Source organism: Artemia franciscana, chromosome 16 (genome assembly GCF_032884065.1).
Source record: "Artemia franciscana chromosome 16, ASM3288406v1, whole genome shotgun sequence".
Classification (NCBI taxonomy): domain Eukaryota; kingdom Metazoa; phylum Arthropoda; class Branchiopoda; order Anostraca; family Artemiidae; genus Artemia; species Artemia franciscana.
In genome coordinates this window covers 8491600-8510432 of record NC_088878.1, presented here as the reverse complement: position 1 = coordinate 8510432, position 18833 = coordinate 8491600, and the positions used below count along the sequence as shown (strand labels likewise).

The 18833-nt window shown below is 36.4% G+C and overlaps 1 protein-coding gene across 1 annotated transcript in view; it reads right to left on the bottom strand.

The window, feature by feature from the left end:
* Positions 1-18506, bottom strand: part of LOC136037013 (uncharacterized) — a 47567-nt gene extending 29061 nt beyond the window's left edge. The window contains exons 1-3 of the mRNA XM_065719429.1: positions 18327-18506; positions 7792-7881; positions 5068-5478 (exon numbers count right to left, since the gene is read on the bottom strand). Of these exons, the coding sequence (XP_065575501.1) occupies positions 5068-5478; positions 7792-7875 (495 nt within the window). The 5' untranslated portion in view covers positions 7876-7881; positions 18327-18506. The remainder of the gene's footprint in view (positions 1-5067; positions 5479-7791; positions 7882-18326) is intronic.
* Positions 18507-18833: the final 327 nt, after the last annotated feature.

Sequence of the window (18833 nt, the reverse complement as noted above, 5' to 3'; positions counted from 1 at the left end):
ATGGATGTTCGTATAAATACTGGAGAAGGCTCATTAGATTGGGAATTGAAAGCTCTAGTTTGTTTTTGAAGAATCAAAGGTAATCAAATGGTAACCAGCCTCTCCCTCCTAACCACCATTTTCCCCCAAATGTTTTCGATTAAAATTTTGAAATTGCCGTTTTGTTCAAAACAACCCAAAGGTGAAATAAACACGTCACGGGGGGTTAACAAACTCACCAGCAGCTCCCGGGACACGGGCTGCAAGTTAATCCAGTCGCTCATTGCTAACACATAAGATTTTAATTGAAAAGGTTTTTGTATCAACTTTGAAGGGGGCTCATTCGATTGGAAGTCAAAAGTTCCAGTGCTACTCTTAAGAGTCAAAAGTGATTGGAGGGCTACCACCCCCACGGCCTTTTCCCCCAAATATGAATGATACTGACAGGAAATTATATTATGATTTGAAAAACAAATAATTCCAATAAGGTCGAACATTTAAAGACTAACTTATGTTTTACCCCGTAATGTTGCCTCATATTTGTAGAATACTGAAAAACTATGCCCGGGGTTTCGGTTGCACGAGGGTTCAGTTGCACGGGGGCTCAGTTGCACGAGGATTCAGGTATTACGGGTTTTACACGCACATCCGAAACTTCAAAAAATTAATTTGGTTAAAAATGATCAAACGGTTTAAAAACTATGTATTAGGGGCTGCTAATCCCCCCCCCCCATAGCCACGGTGCAAAGATTGTAAATTATGCAATTTGCCGATTCTTTACATTTAGGATTTATCTTTAGGAAAAGGGGAGGAATATTTCACTGTGTTTTCGGAAAGGCTAAGCATATTGAGGTGAAGTTTTGGGGAATGTTGGGGGCTATGTTAAACGAAATCAAAAGACATTATCGACGTCTAGTTTATAAAAAAAAGGCTTATCAATAATATCTTAAGAATGGTTGGGTGTATAAAGTTTAACCTTTCAAACCATGTATAGGGGAATGTTGCAACTGGGACTACATCTACTTGTGACTGCTTTCAGGGAATGTTAAGGGTGATGTTGAACAAAATCCAAACGTACTCTGTACAAGCTAATTGTCAAAAGGGCGCATTAGCAATGTCTTAAAAACAACCGAGGGTATTGAGTTTAAACTTTCATGGCCCGTTGAACAGAGACTGAAGGGTAAAGGACCACCCTTCCACTTTTTAGAGCCACCCCTTTCCAACATTGATCAAAATTATGAAATATCCATTTAGTTCAAAATAGTCAAAAGGTTATGACTATAGCTACTTCTGATAGCAAACGCTACAAATTGTGACTACTTGTGACTGTGCTAAGGCTTCTTGCGATTGCAACTGTGACTACTTGCGACTACAACTGCTTGCTATTGCGACTATTTACAACTGTTACAACTTGAGACTGATTAAGCCTACAAACACTTGTGACCAGGACTACTTACAATTGCAACACCTTGTGACCGTGACTGCAAATACTTGCGACTGCAAAAGCAAATTCAACTCGACTGTTACTCCGGCTATTTGCGACTGCGACTGCAACTAATGGCAATTGCGATTGGGACAACTTCCAATCACCAGAGCGAAAATTTCCGACTGCGAATGTAACTCTTTACTGCAAATGCTACTACTTGTGACTATGACAACTACTATTAGTACTGTTACTGCTACTGTGATTAAGACTGTAAATACAACTGCAACTTCTACTATTACAACTAAAACTATAAACAAAATCAAAAGAGTTTATTTACATCCTGCTTGTTGAAATGGGATAGTGCATGTATATTGTCTAAAGGGCTTATCTGCAACATCCTATGAATGGCTAGTGTTAGTACATAGTATATTTCGTTGACTACTGAGGGAGATATTGTACCAAATCAAGAGACACCAGGGCCATCCCAGTAATCAAAAGGGTGTGTCTGGTTGTATCTGTATTGTTGCAGGAATAGCTACGGGTATTAAATTGAAACTTTAACTGAATACTAAGGGGCATGGTAAAAAAAAATAAGCAAAAGACACCATATGTATCCAGATTGTCAAAACAGAATATCTTCAATGTTTCAGGAAAAGTTAGGGAAGGGTATCAAGTTGAAAAATTCACAGAATGTTGAGGGGGGATGTTGAACTGAAGACACTAGGTGCATCCAAGTTGTTAATGGGCTTACCTGTATATTACAGGAAAAGTCGAATGGGAGGGTTGGACTAGATCAAAAGACACCATATGTATTCTGGTTGTCAAAATGGCTTGTCTGCTATATCTCAGAAACAGGTAGGGGTACGAAGGTTGAAACTTTCAGAGTTGAGGAGATGTCGAAGTTAATCAAAATATAACACGTGCATCCAGTTGTAAAAAGTGCGTATGTCCAATATCTGTGAATGGATTAGATAATGGTATTTGTTGAAACTTTCAGGGGATGTTGAACTAAAGCAAAATATATTATCTACACCCAGCTTGTTAAAATGATTTTTGCAATATATCAGGAACTGTTAAAGGTATGACAATGAAGCTTTCGGAGAATGTTGAGGAGAATTTTGAGCTCAATCAAAAGACAGTGTGTATATGCTGGTTAGCAGAATGGCGGGTCTGCAATATCCCAGGCACAACTATTTAGTTGAAACTTTCGGAAATTTTGAAATAAATCAAGAAAGTAATTAGAACAAATAAATTAGAATCAGATGTTTAATTTTAAAGCCAGAGACATGGAAATAGGGAAAATATTCATTATATTATCCACTAACAAAACTCTGGTAATCTAAAAGGACCAGAAATAAATAAATAAAACTTTCTAAGACTTCTTTTTACAAAAAAAAAAAACAGATAAACTTCTTTTTACGTTTGGTAACAGTCTTCAGCTTCAAATTAAAACTACTAATTACAAATTGTGATCAGAGTGCGAATCAGCCCTAAGAAAAAGTCGAACATCTCCAAGACGGCTTCTGTCCCGCTTCCTGACAAGAAAATAATTGATCTGGCTCCATATTGAACCATCAGGTAAAGTCCATGTATATTTGCGTACACAGCGACGTGGGGAGGGCAATCCATAAACAATAAGCTAACGGCTAGCGTAGCGGACAATCAAACACACAACCAAAATTCGACATTAAAATCATCACATAAAACGAAAATATCCTGTCACATGTTCAGAGTTGACAAAAATATTTGTTTCAAAATAGAACGCATCTACCATAGAGTCATCTGCCCCATTGATAAGGACACATAGAGACAAAATTATCAATTCACACTGGGAACGAGCAAAACGAGCTTTTATTATTCTTTCCTCTTTTGGTATAAACTCAAGCATCAATTTTTCTTCTTTTTCGCAAACAGCTAGGGCAACTCCAGCTTTACACCACCTCTCCATCCAGAGAGGAAGGCTACATATCCACCAAAAAGTATTGATCCAAAACTTGTAAGTCTGGCTTCCAACAGAGCTACTATTTCAACAATATAAGATTGGAGAGTCTTAATTACACCCTATATGCTGCAAGGGTAAACATCTGAAATAATATTCCTTACATTCCAGGTCACATGGCAAAATTATTGTTTCGTTGTCAGAAAACGTGTCCAGGGGCGGTCCATGGTACTCATTTGCAAAATCAAATCAGATCCGAGGCAATACGCTGTCGATTCGAAAATAAAAATTTTCTCTTTCTTTAGATCAATACAAACATTAAAACTTAACGCGGACAGATACTATACCGTACGTAGGGGGAAGCGCCACCATCAACCCCCTTCTCTTTACACTAAAGATTGACTCTGTTTCCTTATTCTTTATGAACAACTGGACAAACACAAGTACCGTTGATTTGAAATAACATGGATTTTTATAGCATTTTAGAACTTTAGTGTGATAAGTGAGAATTGAGAAAACGGCATCCTTTTCCAAATACAACCTAACTTTTGTTTGTCTTAAGCTTTAATACCGTTCATTTCTTTCATTTGAAAAAAACTTTATTTTTTAAATTAATCGTACAAAAAGGCAACTGTTAAATCAAAAATGAAAGTGTGAAAAACAACGTTTAAAGAATTTTTTCTTAGCGATTACAAGGACAAAATAATAGCGGAATAACATTTGTCCTAATAGGACAAATTCTAGAAATACCTTACGCAATTCCTATTTTATTCGAATTTACTAACCATCAATAAAAGTTGTTGTATTAGAAAGGGGAGGAAATGGGACTTACAGGAAAGGAGCGAAAGGAAACTTTTCCTCCTTGCGAGTGTTAGTCTAGTCAATAAAGTAAAATTCATACAGTAAAACTTCACCATAAAATACCTTAATTTGACAGCTGAAGACGCAATTTTACCGAAATCTTTATCTGTGTAGACAAATATAATTTGTCTCAGAATGGAATTCTTTCAGCGTAAACTTACAGTTAACAAACTTATGCCTTTTCCACTAAAACTTGTTCCTAACCTCTACCAACTCAGAGACGTTAATTTTTTTCTTTTTTACTGTGGCTGTTTCTGTTATTCTTGCGCGAGGGCGCCGCTCTCTAAAAATGCGCAAATAATTCAGTTTCACATTAAATTAAACTTTCATGATTTCCCTAAAATTTATTTTCTGTTATCGCACTTTTTATTTGTTGACTAAGCTTTAGAGCACACTTGGATCAGTCTTTATTTTTCTTTTGGCCGTTTAATTGGCCGTTTACAAAATATTTTTGGTCATTCAACAAAAAATTGGCTTAGTAAGATTACCTGAAATCTCATTTCAGAGGGAACAAGGGGCTGAAAAGTTAGATTTTTGTTAATTAGGGAGGAAGAGCCCCAAAATATCTGTTTTCAGACATGTGCAAAGAGAGGAGAGGGGCAACTCTAGACCTAGCTACCTATAATAATGAAGAGTTTATCTGCTATTGCCAGGATTTCCTTCTCGAGTCATTTGCCTGTTGATTATTTTTTTCTCTTTAGACATATTCTTTGGAATATATTTTGCAGACCAGGTTAAGCAATCATAACGTGTCTAACAGTTTTTAATAATTTTTGGCAATATGTTTATTTGGTTAAGGAGAGGTGTCTTCTAAATTTTGGGAAAGCTAAAACCAGAGCAGAGAGTAAATTCTTAATCATACCTCGTTCAGGAATGTTCCACTGCTATGATCATCTATTTCCGTATGAATCGAATGACATTGCTCTAGATGGAATTTGTTAGGACTGTTTTCTTGAGCTGCAACCCACTTTAATACTTCAAATGATTTGCTTGAACAACCTGAAAATGGCCTCTGTGACACTAGAGATCTTTCTATTAGCTTCGTTCTGCCATGACATACAAGATCATCAGCTTTGCCAGACTCAGTAGAACTATGATTATCAACTGACGGATTCAGGACACCTACCAGCGAAACACCTGTAGTCTTAATTGGATTTGGTAGGGTTTTTGTAGATGGATGAAGCCAGATATCATGCGAATCTTCTCGAAGATGAAGAGGGAAAATGTTTTCTGACGTTGTCTGACTTGTTGACAAAAAATCATCATTGAAGGTCTAGAAAAAAGTAGTTATTTAATTCGATCAAAGCTGAAACATGCTGACGAAAATGAAACCTTTAGAATTTGGAATATTTTTTTCAGAAAAGCCTTGTAAATTTAGTAATTGAAAAAGAAATGTAAATAAAAACTTGCTTAAATTTTGAAAGTACATATCCGTTGTCGTTTTGTCCAACCTCCGATAGGCTATAAATGAAAGGCAAGTTTATATAAAACAAAAATTCTAGTACCGAAAGACTAGTACACTTACGATTACTTTTTGAAATATACACCGACAAGACTGAGGCATTTATCATATCTGTGGACAAACTTTTCAATACCCTATCCAAAGAATATTGCCACCAATGGATTCAAATCATCCTTTTGACATTGGTTTGAAGGCACTCATTGATTCGAAAGCGCCTCTCTCCAAGCCCCATCTTCAGTTTAGGAAAAAGATGACAGTCGCTGGGTGCTGAGTCAGGGCCACAGCAGACGCTGAAAAATATCTCATTGAAATTGTTCGAGAAACTTTTGATTTATAGCATCAGTGTGTGGACAAGCATTGTCATGAACAGCTTTCCTCTTCTTTTGTTTTGAATGGTACCAAAACACAGTGACCATGACCTTACGTCCCTGGCCCCCTTTACCATGCACATTATTTTGGCCCTCTTTGACATCATTCACGAACAACGCCATTACTCTTGAAGTTTTCCCCGTACACCTGAATAATTATCTGACGCATTTCTCCAACTTTATGGCACTCTGCCTATAGAAAACGAATCAAATTTTGCAATACACACTAGACTGAAGAATCAATAGTGGCGGACATGCTGACTGACACCTTAATATTAAGAATGGGGAAGTGTGCCTTGCGAGCATTGTACAGTCTTCTACAGTGCCTACCCTGCTTTCTTCCGCTCCCGTAGCGTCTGCATGGAGCAATCGGTGGTTGACGACCTACTGCATGAGAACCAAATATCTTACATTTCACATTTATCTTCTACTTTATATTTAATCTTTTACTATTTATTTTTCTGTTTATCGAGCTTGGTTTATCAAAGTTTAACGAAATTTTCATATTTGATCTACATAGGCAAACATACAGGGACAGAGGAGAGGGGGTGTCCATTCATCACAATTGATCGAAAAAATCGAGGGAAAATCACATCTGACCTTCCACATATTTTCTATTGCTTTATATAAACTAAAAAATCCATTTTAATACAGGAAATTTCAAGTCAATTAGTATTACAGTTTTAACCGAAATTACCATATGGTTACTAGCTTTTCTGATTTTTAATAGGATTTTTCTTTAGGCTTAATTTTTTATTCATAACTGTTAATAGAACTTTCACAAAAGTATGCATCATTTTCCATTTTTATGCCCCCTGTCAACAGCATATAATGGCTGTTCAGAAAGTAGCTTGCGGTTAAAAATATTAAAAAACACAGACACAAGAAAAAGAAATGTTTCGCTAAATATATTTAAAAAACACTACTTTTTTAGTCTCTATTCGAATGAAACAGTTGCCAAACCAGTTTATTAGCTTGCAGATACCCTTTTTGTAAATATTTTCCCTCCGACACTTTGTTTAGGTGTCGAGGTGGGAGCGCTGAAATACCTTAAGCGTTTTCATGTCTGTGAATCCCTCATTCCAGATAGTAGCCTTGAAATTTTTTTCCACAAAACGGAGTCACTTCTTAATTTTTAGGCAGACCTTCTCTAATCCAATGCCAAATTTCTATATAAACTAAAGAACATGAGCCTCTAACAGCCACAACCAGAGGCGTGAGCAAATAGCCAAAAATAAATGGTACTGTTTCCTCCAATCTCCTCTCCATACAAGACAAATTGGTTGAGTTGTCTTCTGTGTTGTTTTTATAGGAGGTGAATTTGTGTCCCTATTAACCGGTGAATATCCAGCAATCTGATCAAAAGGTTATTAATTCTTTGTGTAGTTTGCCGTTGTCCTTCTTTTCCTTTGTAGGAACTAAGGACAGAATCAAAATAAACTAAACATGAAAACAATATGATTATTTGACTGAAAATCTTATTAGTGCAATTTTTACTTCAAGCTCTTTAAAAGCTCATTTAAAAGAAAAAAAATTCCTCAGAACAGAGAATAATGATTGGTAAACTGAACAAGTCGCGCCAGTTATATGCTTGTGGCTATTGCGGAAAAAAAGAAATAAAACAGGAGTGAGCAAAACTAAAGATAAGCTTTTATAATAAAAACGAACAAAAAGGGACATAGTTGTGACTGAAGTAGGCCCCCCATAACCTACAATTCGTAACTTGAAACACCTTTTATACAAAACAAAACAATACCTTTGACTTGTCCCGACCTTCAAGGTTTTCACGAAGAACTGAACCATCCTCAGCTGCACGATGATTTCTAAGATTGTTATCCATAGTAAGCTGCAATAAGTAAATTCCAGTTTAAGAAATGTAGATTTATCATTTAGCAAAGAAAGGACTGCAAAAAAGTGTTACCTTAGCAGCAACTATTAAAACAGAGCTATGTCACTTTATTTAGCAAAGTCATAGATACAGGCATACAAACATAAAAAGCGAATATTGATAAGTACCGTATTGTTATTACAATAATCTGTGTATTAGTGGTGACGTAGTAGAGAGCAAATTGTCTCCCTGTGTTTGCAATAAAAGAATAGAAACAGTCAAATGCATAAGAAAGTGAAAATAAATCATAGTCTAGGTATTGGGGCAGTTTTAGTATAGAGCAATACGTCATCCATGTTCCATCTTAGTCTTGTTATATAGGAGGAATGGTCACAAAAACTTGGGATAGAAATGATTTGATTGACAATTCAAAGCTCCAGTGCCTTTTTAAAGGTCAAATAGAGCTCGAGTCATACATAAGAAGGGAAAAAGTAAAGCATAGTCTATGAATTGACGCAGAATGCGTCATCCATATATTTTCCCCTAGCTTCGTTATATAGAAGGAATGGTCACATAAACTTGGGATAGAAATGATTTGATTGACAATTCAAAGCTCCAGTGCCTTTTTAAAGGTCAAATAGAGCCCGAGTCATACATAAGAAGGGAAAAAGTAAAGCATAGTCTATGAATTGACGCAGAATGCGTCATCCATATATTTTCCCCTAGCTTCGTTATATAGAAGGAATGGTCACATAAACTTGGGATAGAAATGATTTGATTGACAATTCAAAGCTCCAGTGCCTTTTTAAAGGTCAAATAGAGCTCGAGTCATACATAAGAAGGGAAAAAGTAAAGCATAGTCTATGTATTGACGCAGAATGCGTCATCCATATATTTTCCCCTAGCTTCGTTATATAGAAGGAATGGTCACATAAACTTGGGATAGAAATGATTTGATTGACAATTCAAAGCTCCAGTGCCTTTTTAAAGGTGAAATAGAACCCGAGTCATACATTAGAAGGGAAAAAGTAAAGCATAGTCTATGAATTGACGCAGAATGCGTCATCCATATATTTTCCCCTAGCTTCGTTATATAGAAGGAATGGTCACATAAACTTGGGATAAAAAAACACTTGAACAGAAATCCAAAGTTTCATTGTCTTTTTAAGAGTCAAACTGTATATGAGCGAAGCAGTCTTCTTAAGCACCAGGCACCACTCGAGACATAGCTCTTTCAAATAAAATGGCAAAAGTCCAACTAACCTCCATTTTCACCCCCAGAGCCCTATCAGCAAAGGCTAGGGTTGGTAATTTGCACGTCGTTAAGACTGGAATAATGTCACTGATAATATTCTATCACATTAGAGGAACAAGTTGGGCCCCAATTCCCCTTCAAATTCCCTCTCCTTCCGCTATCCACTTTTTGAAAGAAAGTTAGCAATGATGCACCTTGTTTTAGCTAGAATACTGTGAGGACTTACAATCCAAGTGTGCCGTACAACGTTCAAACTGCGAATTTTCGCAGCATCGATCCACAATGTCTAGGTACCACAGCAAAGGAATTCGTGACTAGGAAAAAAAAACGAAAACAACCCGAGTTCTGACATTACAAACTTGAATCATAAAAAATCTAACAAAAAAAGAGCGACATCAAAAGTTCAAAAGAAAATAAATTAGTCCGTGTACAGGGAGGCTCCTCCTTCCTTAGCTCTTCGTCCATTACCCAGAGCGACAATATTATAGGCGTAGCATAAAAATGAAGAGAGATAAAACAAAATTTTTAGCCCCCACAGCCAAACCTCCATCTATATGCACCTGAATGCTGGTGGAGAGTCTGAATATTTGGGTAAAAAAAAGTGCTTCAAGCACATTTCCCTCCTAATCAAAGATCAAGTTGCCCTCGTCCATAATAGCTAACGCACAATTTTACACCATTGTACATGATTTTATCAACACGTTTTTAAGATTAAAAATAGAGCCAAATTTTTCGCAAGTGTAATAAATACAGACAATTTAAAGGAGACATAAATAAGCGTTTTTGAGGAAGTCATATTTGAGGAAAGCACTTCTGTTAATATAAATCCATGTAACAAGCCGACTGTTAGGTATATTCTTCAGATTGGATGTTATCTTAGGCAAACTATTTTGAATTTATTGTGAGCTTGACGAGGATATTATGAAGTATGTCTTTTAGTTGTAGTCTGCCTAGTTAGATATTACGTTATTGGTTGTGCAGGGAGGTGTGAAGCCTGTCTCTTAGAGGTAACCGGTGATTTTCGAGATTACGAATTCAGCTGTTTTATTAAAAATCTGCTGGTTGAGACTGAACAATTGAGATTTTTCGCCCAAATAGTGAATTGATGAAACAGATTTATTTCACATTTCCGAGGTTTGTTGAGGCGAATTAAATTAAGATTCACTACGTCAGTATTAATACTGACTCCACGATATTAGTTGAATATGGCATCGCTGATAAATCGTAATAAATATATTATATAGTGGATTAATTAAAAAAAAATCGGCTTACTTATGAAGTAGTAGTTTGGACACAAACAGTTTGACTGGGCACGTTTTAGATCACTTTTAGAAAGAGAAAGTAAGTCATTAAGAAAAATCCACGAGCTTCTAAGGTCGTCGTCAAGAGTTGAACAAAATTGGTCAGGAATTCTTTAAAGAATTTATATACTAACAAAAAGAAATGAAACCAGAACATTTTTCCTTAATCATCAGGAGCATACCCGGCGTTAAAAAATATTGGCAAGGTTCTTTCCCTAATTCAAAATAACGGTAGAACAAGGGAAATATACACCTCTACCTCATGCAAAAAGGTTGAAGAAGAAATAGAGGAGTGAAGAGAGATCCGTGGGGAGATCAATAGTAAATATTGCCAGAATATTATATATATTATTGAAAGACAGATAAAAGCTCGTTAGTGAAATTCAGGGAGTAATTCAAGGTCATCTTGTTTAAAAAAGGAGACGCTTAATATCCAGGTTTTTAAAAGAAAATGCTTCAAAAATTCGTGATTTTCCATTTCAACTCGCAAAAAATCTTTGAACCTATATTCCCATAGACTTCGAACCCTATATTCCAAAACCACTACTACTACTACTAACAACTCACAGTAGCACCAAGCCACCTAAGCCCAACACAGCTACACATGTTCCTCCTCTGTCCCAACCTATACAAAGCCTCCCTGATTACACTCTCAAAGGAAGTTCCAATTTCCCTTTAATCTTTCTTTATAACATCCTCCCACCCCAATCGCAGACGAACTGCTTTCCGTTTATCCCTAGACGGTTGGTCAAAAAGAACAATCTTCAGTAATTTATCATCTTTCATCCAGAACAATCCATAGGCAATATCTCTTGAAAACATCTAGCAAATCTTCATTCGCTTCTCGGAGCGCCCATGCTTCAGAACCATGCTTGACCACTATCATCTCTGTAGCTTCTGATATTCTAATCTTGGTTTGCAGACTTATCTTCCTATTTTTCCAAAAAATTTTCAACTCTGAAAAAGAATCCTAGAGCGTTGGGTATTCTACTTTTAACATCTTCACTGCTCCCACCGTCTTTACTAATAATACTACCAAGATAAGTGAAGTTGTCCACCTGATCAATCTTTTCATTACCCGACGTCATCTTTTCATATTCACTTATTTCTAGCCTTAGCATCTTCGTCTTTTTAACATTAATTTTCAAACCCCAGATAAAGGCACCAATGATTCGACGGTGCAATTTTGGAACTACTCTCGAAATTTGTCCATCAAAACAGAATAACTCTGCTTAGTTGTGACTTAGAACACCCTCTCTTGAAGTCGTCGTTTTATGTTTTGACAATGCAAAACGTAGAAACTATATCCAATACACTCAAATAAGACAGGAATAGTTAATTCAATCAGTTTCCTGTTTTCAACAAAAAATGAGCTCCAGAAATTTTTTTACCTGTGTAATGTTCAAACTGTCATTACTTGGTTATTTTTTTGCAAAAAAAAGTAGGGATTAGCACAATGTATCAAAAAACACCTGATCTTCTCTAAAATATAGCCACATTGGCTTTTTCTTTACAAAATTAAGTTAAAAGGGCAGCTAATATTATATTGACGTTACTATGTTCCAAGTGTCAGAAATTCTTGTCTGATGTAGTAGAATAACAGACGGACTAAAAATGTTTCTTAGACCCTATCCCACCCAAAATCTTAATGAAACATGTTAAAGTGCTTGGTGTTACAAACTTCTAATAATGTTATTATTATACATTAGTATTATACATGCATATTTCAAGAATTCTGGGCTATCCAGACAAAAGATAGTCAAATTAAAATTTTTAAAGTGGATTAAATGGTAGATTAACTTTGAAATGGCCAAACTTTGACAGCACTTTCACTGTTAATAACAAAAAAATCTTTGCAGGGCCATTAAAACTTAGAGGAAAAAACTTAGGTAGCGTTTAAAGAGAGACCTACATCACACTATTATATTGCACATTATATTATAGAGACCTAGGTCACAAAATTACACTCCATTTGATTATCCAATTTCGTCCCGATACTTGAGGCAATTTTTCCAGTTTTTTGCTTCCATTATCTGAATAGAGTTTTGTACATTTACACATTCATAAAGTTAAAGAGAAACGAAGAAATAAAGTAAAAAGAATAGGCATTTCGAATGCACCGGTATCCTCCCACAAGTATTTTCCGAGTATTTTGACACGTGCCGAATTGGTTTCCGACTTGCGTCGAAAACAGGTAATTTTTAGTTCTGTCGAATTTGCAAGTGAGAAGCTCCAATTTAAGAAAATCGGATTTTCGTACCCTTTTCTGATAAAACTTCAAACTTCTAATCAAACAGTTAGATCTATAGATGTTTTATTAATTCTAAAACCCTTTTCAAACCAAAAGTCTTTAAATTAAGCCTTCTGGAGTAGAGAAAATGTTTTTTTTTTTTTTACAAAGACTGTTGGGTCACAGGTGCCTTTACCCTATTTTAGAACCCTAAACTGACAAAACCTCTAAAATTGCTCACACTTCCATTTTGCTCACACTTCCATCTAGGATGCTTAAGTCATCAGCATAATTTAAGTCCAGGAAAGTTTTCCGTCCCCATTTGATTCTGTGTTTCCCATTGTCTTTCCTGTGCTCCTTAAGACAAATTCCTTTAAAATGATCCATATAAATGAGGATAAAACGCAATCCTACTTAACTACTGATTTAATACAAAACCAGCTTCTAGGGTCATTTCATATTTAACCACAGGAGTGTTATTCTTGTAAGTAGCACTAATAACTTTAATGTATTCTCAGGTATACCATACAAGGATAAGACCTTTCCTAAAGCTCTTCTATCCACAGAGTCGAACGCTTGCTCATAGTCTATAAAACCAAGGACTAAAATTGTTTGATAAATCAGGTACTTATCAATTATTAACCTAAGAGTGAAAATTTGGTCTTCACATCCTGTGCCCTTTCTATAACTGAACTGTTCTTCTCTTGTAACTTTGTCAATGACATCTCTCAGTCCAAAACGTATCATATTACTAAGTCATTTGCTACCTGTAGAGACAAGGCTAATGCCTAGATAATTACCACACTCAATCTGATCACCTTTCTTATACAGTGGTTTAACTAGGGTTTTCTGAAAATCGCTAGTTACTTCCCCTTTTTACATTGCAATAATTATTTTTTAACATTGTAACGTCCCGAGTTCAACTTTTCATTTTCTTTGAATCATTGAAATTATTTTAGCCTCGAGAAAAATAATGGTCCCGGTTACCTTTGCAGGACAGGGACAAGAACATAGTCTCAAGTCTACACCAAAGGGCTAAAGCCAGCTTAGAACCAGACAGCAAAAAGTCCCTGGGACATCCAGTATGAATGAAGCCTTTATGCGCTCCTGGGCCCATCTTGGTCACAACATGGTTTTCAGCACTTGGTGATGCTCTTCTATCAACAAGAGTCGAAATACTGCACTGATAATCTCAAACCTATTCCATCCGATTCATTATATTTCAATGTGCTGCTACAGGGAAGCAGCCCATAGTAGAAAAGATAGCTAGGAGGAGGTTATCCAGCCGAAAACATCCACCGAAACAGACAAAGCCCAGAAGAATTATCCATTAATCAGAATCCAGTGCAAAGACTGTGTCATTTACTAGGCTATAATTTCCATGAGGGGTGCAACTCCTCAAGAAGGAATAGAGTTGAATGCAAGGTCCCAAGTCCTGCAGGTACTCCGAAAGGGTCGAGGCAGCCGTTTCCAGAGGTCTCTGTCCATAGATCTAGATCTTATGCCCTGCCGCAGTTGTCATCCTATAAAGGATTCTCCCACAAAAATGAGGCGCAAAAAGTGAGCACCAATATGGGGCACATGGTGTGCCAGTCATGGTTCACCACGAATCTAGAGCGCATAAGTTCACTCAAAAATTTCAAGAAGAAATTAGAGTGTAATATAAACAAGGGCATTAGCTCTTGTTTGATTTAAATCAAACAAGCTCTAGCAAGATGCCATATGAGCTCTTGCTAGAGCTCATTTGGCATGAGCTCTAGCAAAATTCTAAGAATCAATAGATTGATTTAAAAGAAAAATCAGAGGCTTAATGCCGGTCAGGATTTAAAATAAGAGCTATGAGACATAAGGTCCTTCTAAATATCAAAATTCATTAAGATCCAATTACCCATTCGTAAGTTAAAAATACCTCATTTGTTCTAATTTTTCCTCTCCCTTCAGCCTCCCAGATGGTCAAATCGGGGGAAAAAGACTTTATCAAGTCAATTTGTGCAGGCCCCTGACACGCCTACCAATTTCCATCGTGCTAGCACGTCCAGAAGCACCAAACACGCCAAAGCACTGAACCCCCTAACTCCCCCAAAGAGAGAGGATCCAGTCCAGTAACGTCAATCAAATATCAATGACATTTGCTTATTCTACACACCAAGTTTCATCGCGATCTCTCCACTCTAAGCGTTTTCCAAGATATCCAGTTTCCCCTTCCAACTCCCCCCAATGTCATCAGATCTGGTCAGGATTTAAAATAAGAGCTCTGAGACATGAGTTCCTTCTAAAATATCAAATTTTATTAAGATCCAGTCAACCGTTTGTTAGTTAAAAAGACCTCATTTTTTCTAATTTTTCCGGATTCACCCCCCTCCCAGCTCCCCAAAATAGAGCGGATTCAGTCCGGTTATGTCAATCACGTATATAGGACTTGTGCTTATTCTTCCCACCAAGTTTCATCCCGATATCTCCACTATAAGCGTTTTCCAAGATTTTTTGTTTACCCTTAAACTTCCCCCCATATCACTGGATACGTGGGGATTTCAAATAAGAGCTCTGAGACACGAGGTCCTTCTAAATATCAAATTTCATTAAGATCCGCGCAACCATTCGTAAGTTAAAAATATATAATGTTTTGAATTTTTCCTCTCCTTCCAGCCCCCCAGATGGTCGAATCAGAGAAACGACTGTTAACAAGGCAATTTGTGCAGGTAACTGACACGCCTACCAATTTTCATTGTCCTAGCACTTCCAGAAGCACCGAACTCGACAAAGCACTGGAAATCCCCCCCAAGTCCCCTAAAGAGAGCGGATCTGGTCCAATTATGTCAATCACGTATTTAGAACTTGTGCTTATTCTTCCCCTCAAGTTTCATCCCGATCTCTCCACTCTTAGCGTTTTTGAAGATTTCCAGTTTCCAAGATTTCTGTTTCCCTCCTCCAACTCCCCCAGTGTCACTGGATCTGTTCGAGATTTAAAATAAGAGCTCTGAAGCATAAAATCCCTCTAAATATAAAATTTCATTAAGATCAGATCACCCGTTTTTAAGTTAAAAATACCTCATTTTATCTAATTTTTCTCAATTAATACACACACACACACACCCAACTTCTCTAAAGAGAGCCAATCCGGTTGTGGTTATGTCAATCACGTATCTAGGACTTTTGCTTATTCTTCCCACCAAATATCATCACGATCTCTCCAATCTAAGCATTTTCCAAGATTTCCATTTCCTCCTCCAACTCCCCCAATGTCACCAGATCCAGTCAGGATTTAAAATAAGAGCTTTGAGACACGAGTTCCTTTTAAAAATCAAATTTCATTAGGATCCAGTCCCCCGTTCATAAGTTATAAACACCTCATTCTTTCAAACTTTTCCAAATTACCGATTTAGGTCCCCCCCCTCCCCAACTCTACCAAAGAGAGCGGATCCGGTCTGGTTATGTCAATCACGTACCTAGGACTTGCGCTTATTCTTCCCACCAAGTTTCATCTGATCTTTCCACTCTAAGCGTTTTCCAAGATTTCTGATCCCCCTAACTCCCCCCGATGATACTGGATCCGGTCGGAATTTAAAATAAAAGAGGTCTGAATTAGGAATTCCTTCTAAATATCGAATTTCATTAAGATCCGACCTCTCGTTCGTAAGTAAAAATACCTCATTTTTTGAAATTCGATTTTTTCTATTTTTTTTTAAATTCTCATTTTTTCTATTTTTCCAATAGAAAAAAAATAATAGTTATTATAACTAAATAGCTCCCCCAAAGAAAGAGAGTATCCATTCCAGTTATTTCAATCACTTATATAGGACTGGTGCTTATTTTTCCCACCAAGTTTCATCCCCATCTTTCCACTCTATAAGAGTTTTTCAAGATTTCTGGTCCCCCCCCCAAAGACACTAGATCCGGTCAGATTTAAAATAAGAGATCTGAGTTACGAGCTCCTTCTCAATATCAAAATTCTTTAAGATCCAATCACTCCTTCATAATTTAAAAATACTTCATTTTTTCTAATTTTTCAGAATTAACCCTCCCCACCAACTCACACAAAGAGAGCGGATCCGTTCCGGGTATGTTAATCATGTATCTAGGACTTGTGCTTATTTTTCCCGACAAGTTTCATCCAAATCCCTCCAGCCTAAGCATTTTCCAAGATTTCAGGTTTCCCCTTCCAACTCCCCCAATGTCACCAGATCCGGTCGAGATTTAAAATAAGAGCTCCGAGGCACGATATCTAATAATCCACTAATAATCCACGAGCACAATATCTAATAATTCAGCAGACAAGATAGAAGATCCCATTGGGATCTTCTATCTTGTCTGCTGAATTATGTGCCATCTGCCTGGCCTTGGATGCACTTATAAATTATAGCATGGAATCTGAAAATATACTCTGTTTCTCTGACTCTAAATCAGCATTACTACTGATCCAAAATATTAATAGAATTGCTAATGACAAAGATTTATATAATATTAGAAGACAGCTTCTTAATCTTAAGATCAAAGAAAATGAAGTTTATTTTCAACATGTTCCTAGTCATAAAGGCATCAAATATAATGATATGGCTGATTCTCTAGCAGCAAAGGCTTCCATGTAATTTCTTAGTCCTTCTTCTGACCTCAATTCACAAGATATTATCAGGCACAGATCCAAAGTTAATCACAGTAAATTAATGTTATCTCTATTTCATACAAGATTAAATACAGTGCTATATTACCGGCTGAAATCAGGGCCCTACTTCTAAATAGCTTGTTATTTAATTGGAAGCTACATCATTCTCCTTTATGCTGAATCTGCTTTTCCGCAGAGGAAACAATCCAGCATATTTTATTTGATTGCCAGGCTCAGAGTGAGGAGACTGTTGCTCTTAAGCATTTCTGCTCCTTGGCTAAGATTCCAAATACTTATACATCTATCCTGGATTCTAACCTGCCATGGGAAATTGATTGTAAGATATTTAAGGCAGCAATTGATACCTTAAAGAAGTGTCATTTATTAGAAAAGAGACGTCTTGACAATGTTTTAAGGCCTGAGACCAATGTTTTAAGCCTTATTTATACTCAATATTTAGGTCATTTATAAGAGGTAAAAAGTGCTTAAATCTGAGATTACCAATCATGAATCAGCCAAAAATGACATTTTTTTTTCTCACAAAACAGGTTTTTAGAAACATCTTCTTAAACTGATTGTTGCTATGAAATGTTTTACCTTTTATGGCACAATTAGAGGCTCAAGAAGTAATTTTCCACCAAATCAGTTATTGAATAGCAAAAGTGAATAGAAAAAGGGATAAAGTGACATATTCTTACTTGTCCAGGCTGAATTATGTTTTAACTATACATTTATTCTGACTAGATATCCTACTGATCAAGGTATTCTAAAGTATATGTCTTCATTTTTTCTCATATTCCAAAACCCTAAAAAGACAAGAGGACATTTAAAACTCCCTTGAGATCCCAAATGAAAATTTACCTTAAAAGACTTAAAGTTGTCCTTTCACAAAAGAAGTCTCTATAATAGAATGCTGCACAAATGCATAATGGTAGCCATTTTGAAAATTCACTTTTAGGATAGCCTAGTATATAGGTTAGCTCAATCTGTAGGCTAAATCAATGACATTGTTACAAATATAGGCTACTGAACTATTAGCTTTATAAATAGACCAAAATTTTTGAATAAATGACTTACTTTAGTGTTATATTGATAAAGTTTGTTTTCCAAACCGTGATCAATTAATTCAAATCCCCTGAGAACATGTGCTTAAAAATTTTTGTTTCATATATTTTAATATTATTTCAGCTTAGTTGCCCATAAAAGCCCGACCTTCACCTTTTAATTTTAGCCAACAGTCGTGTTTAGTCTATACATATATAAAAATTCCGATCTCGCAAATTCTTCTCAGGCAAAAATTAAAAAAGTATACCTATCGCAGCCGCCGTCGCAACTCCCAGGAGAAGTTTTCTTTAAACTGGGGGATAAGGTGACCGAGCTCATAAGCTTTTCAGGCTAATCTGTTTTCTCTTGTTATTAAATTATCATAAGGCTGTCATTGCTGTCGTATTGGAAGTTGATCGGCAATTAATTTTCCCATGCTCCTCAATCGCTCTGAAAAGGACAAAAGAGATATTTCATATTGGCAAGATTCAAAGGTTTGCATATATTGTTGGCAGTTCTATACAAGAAGAAATCAAATTA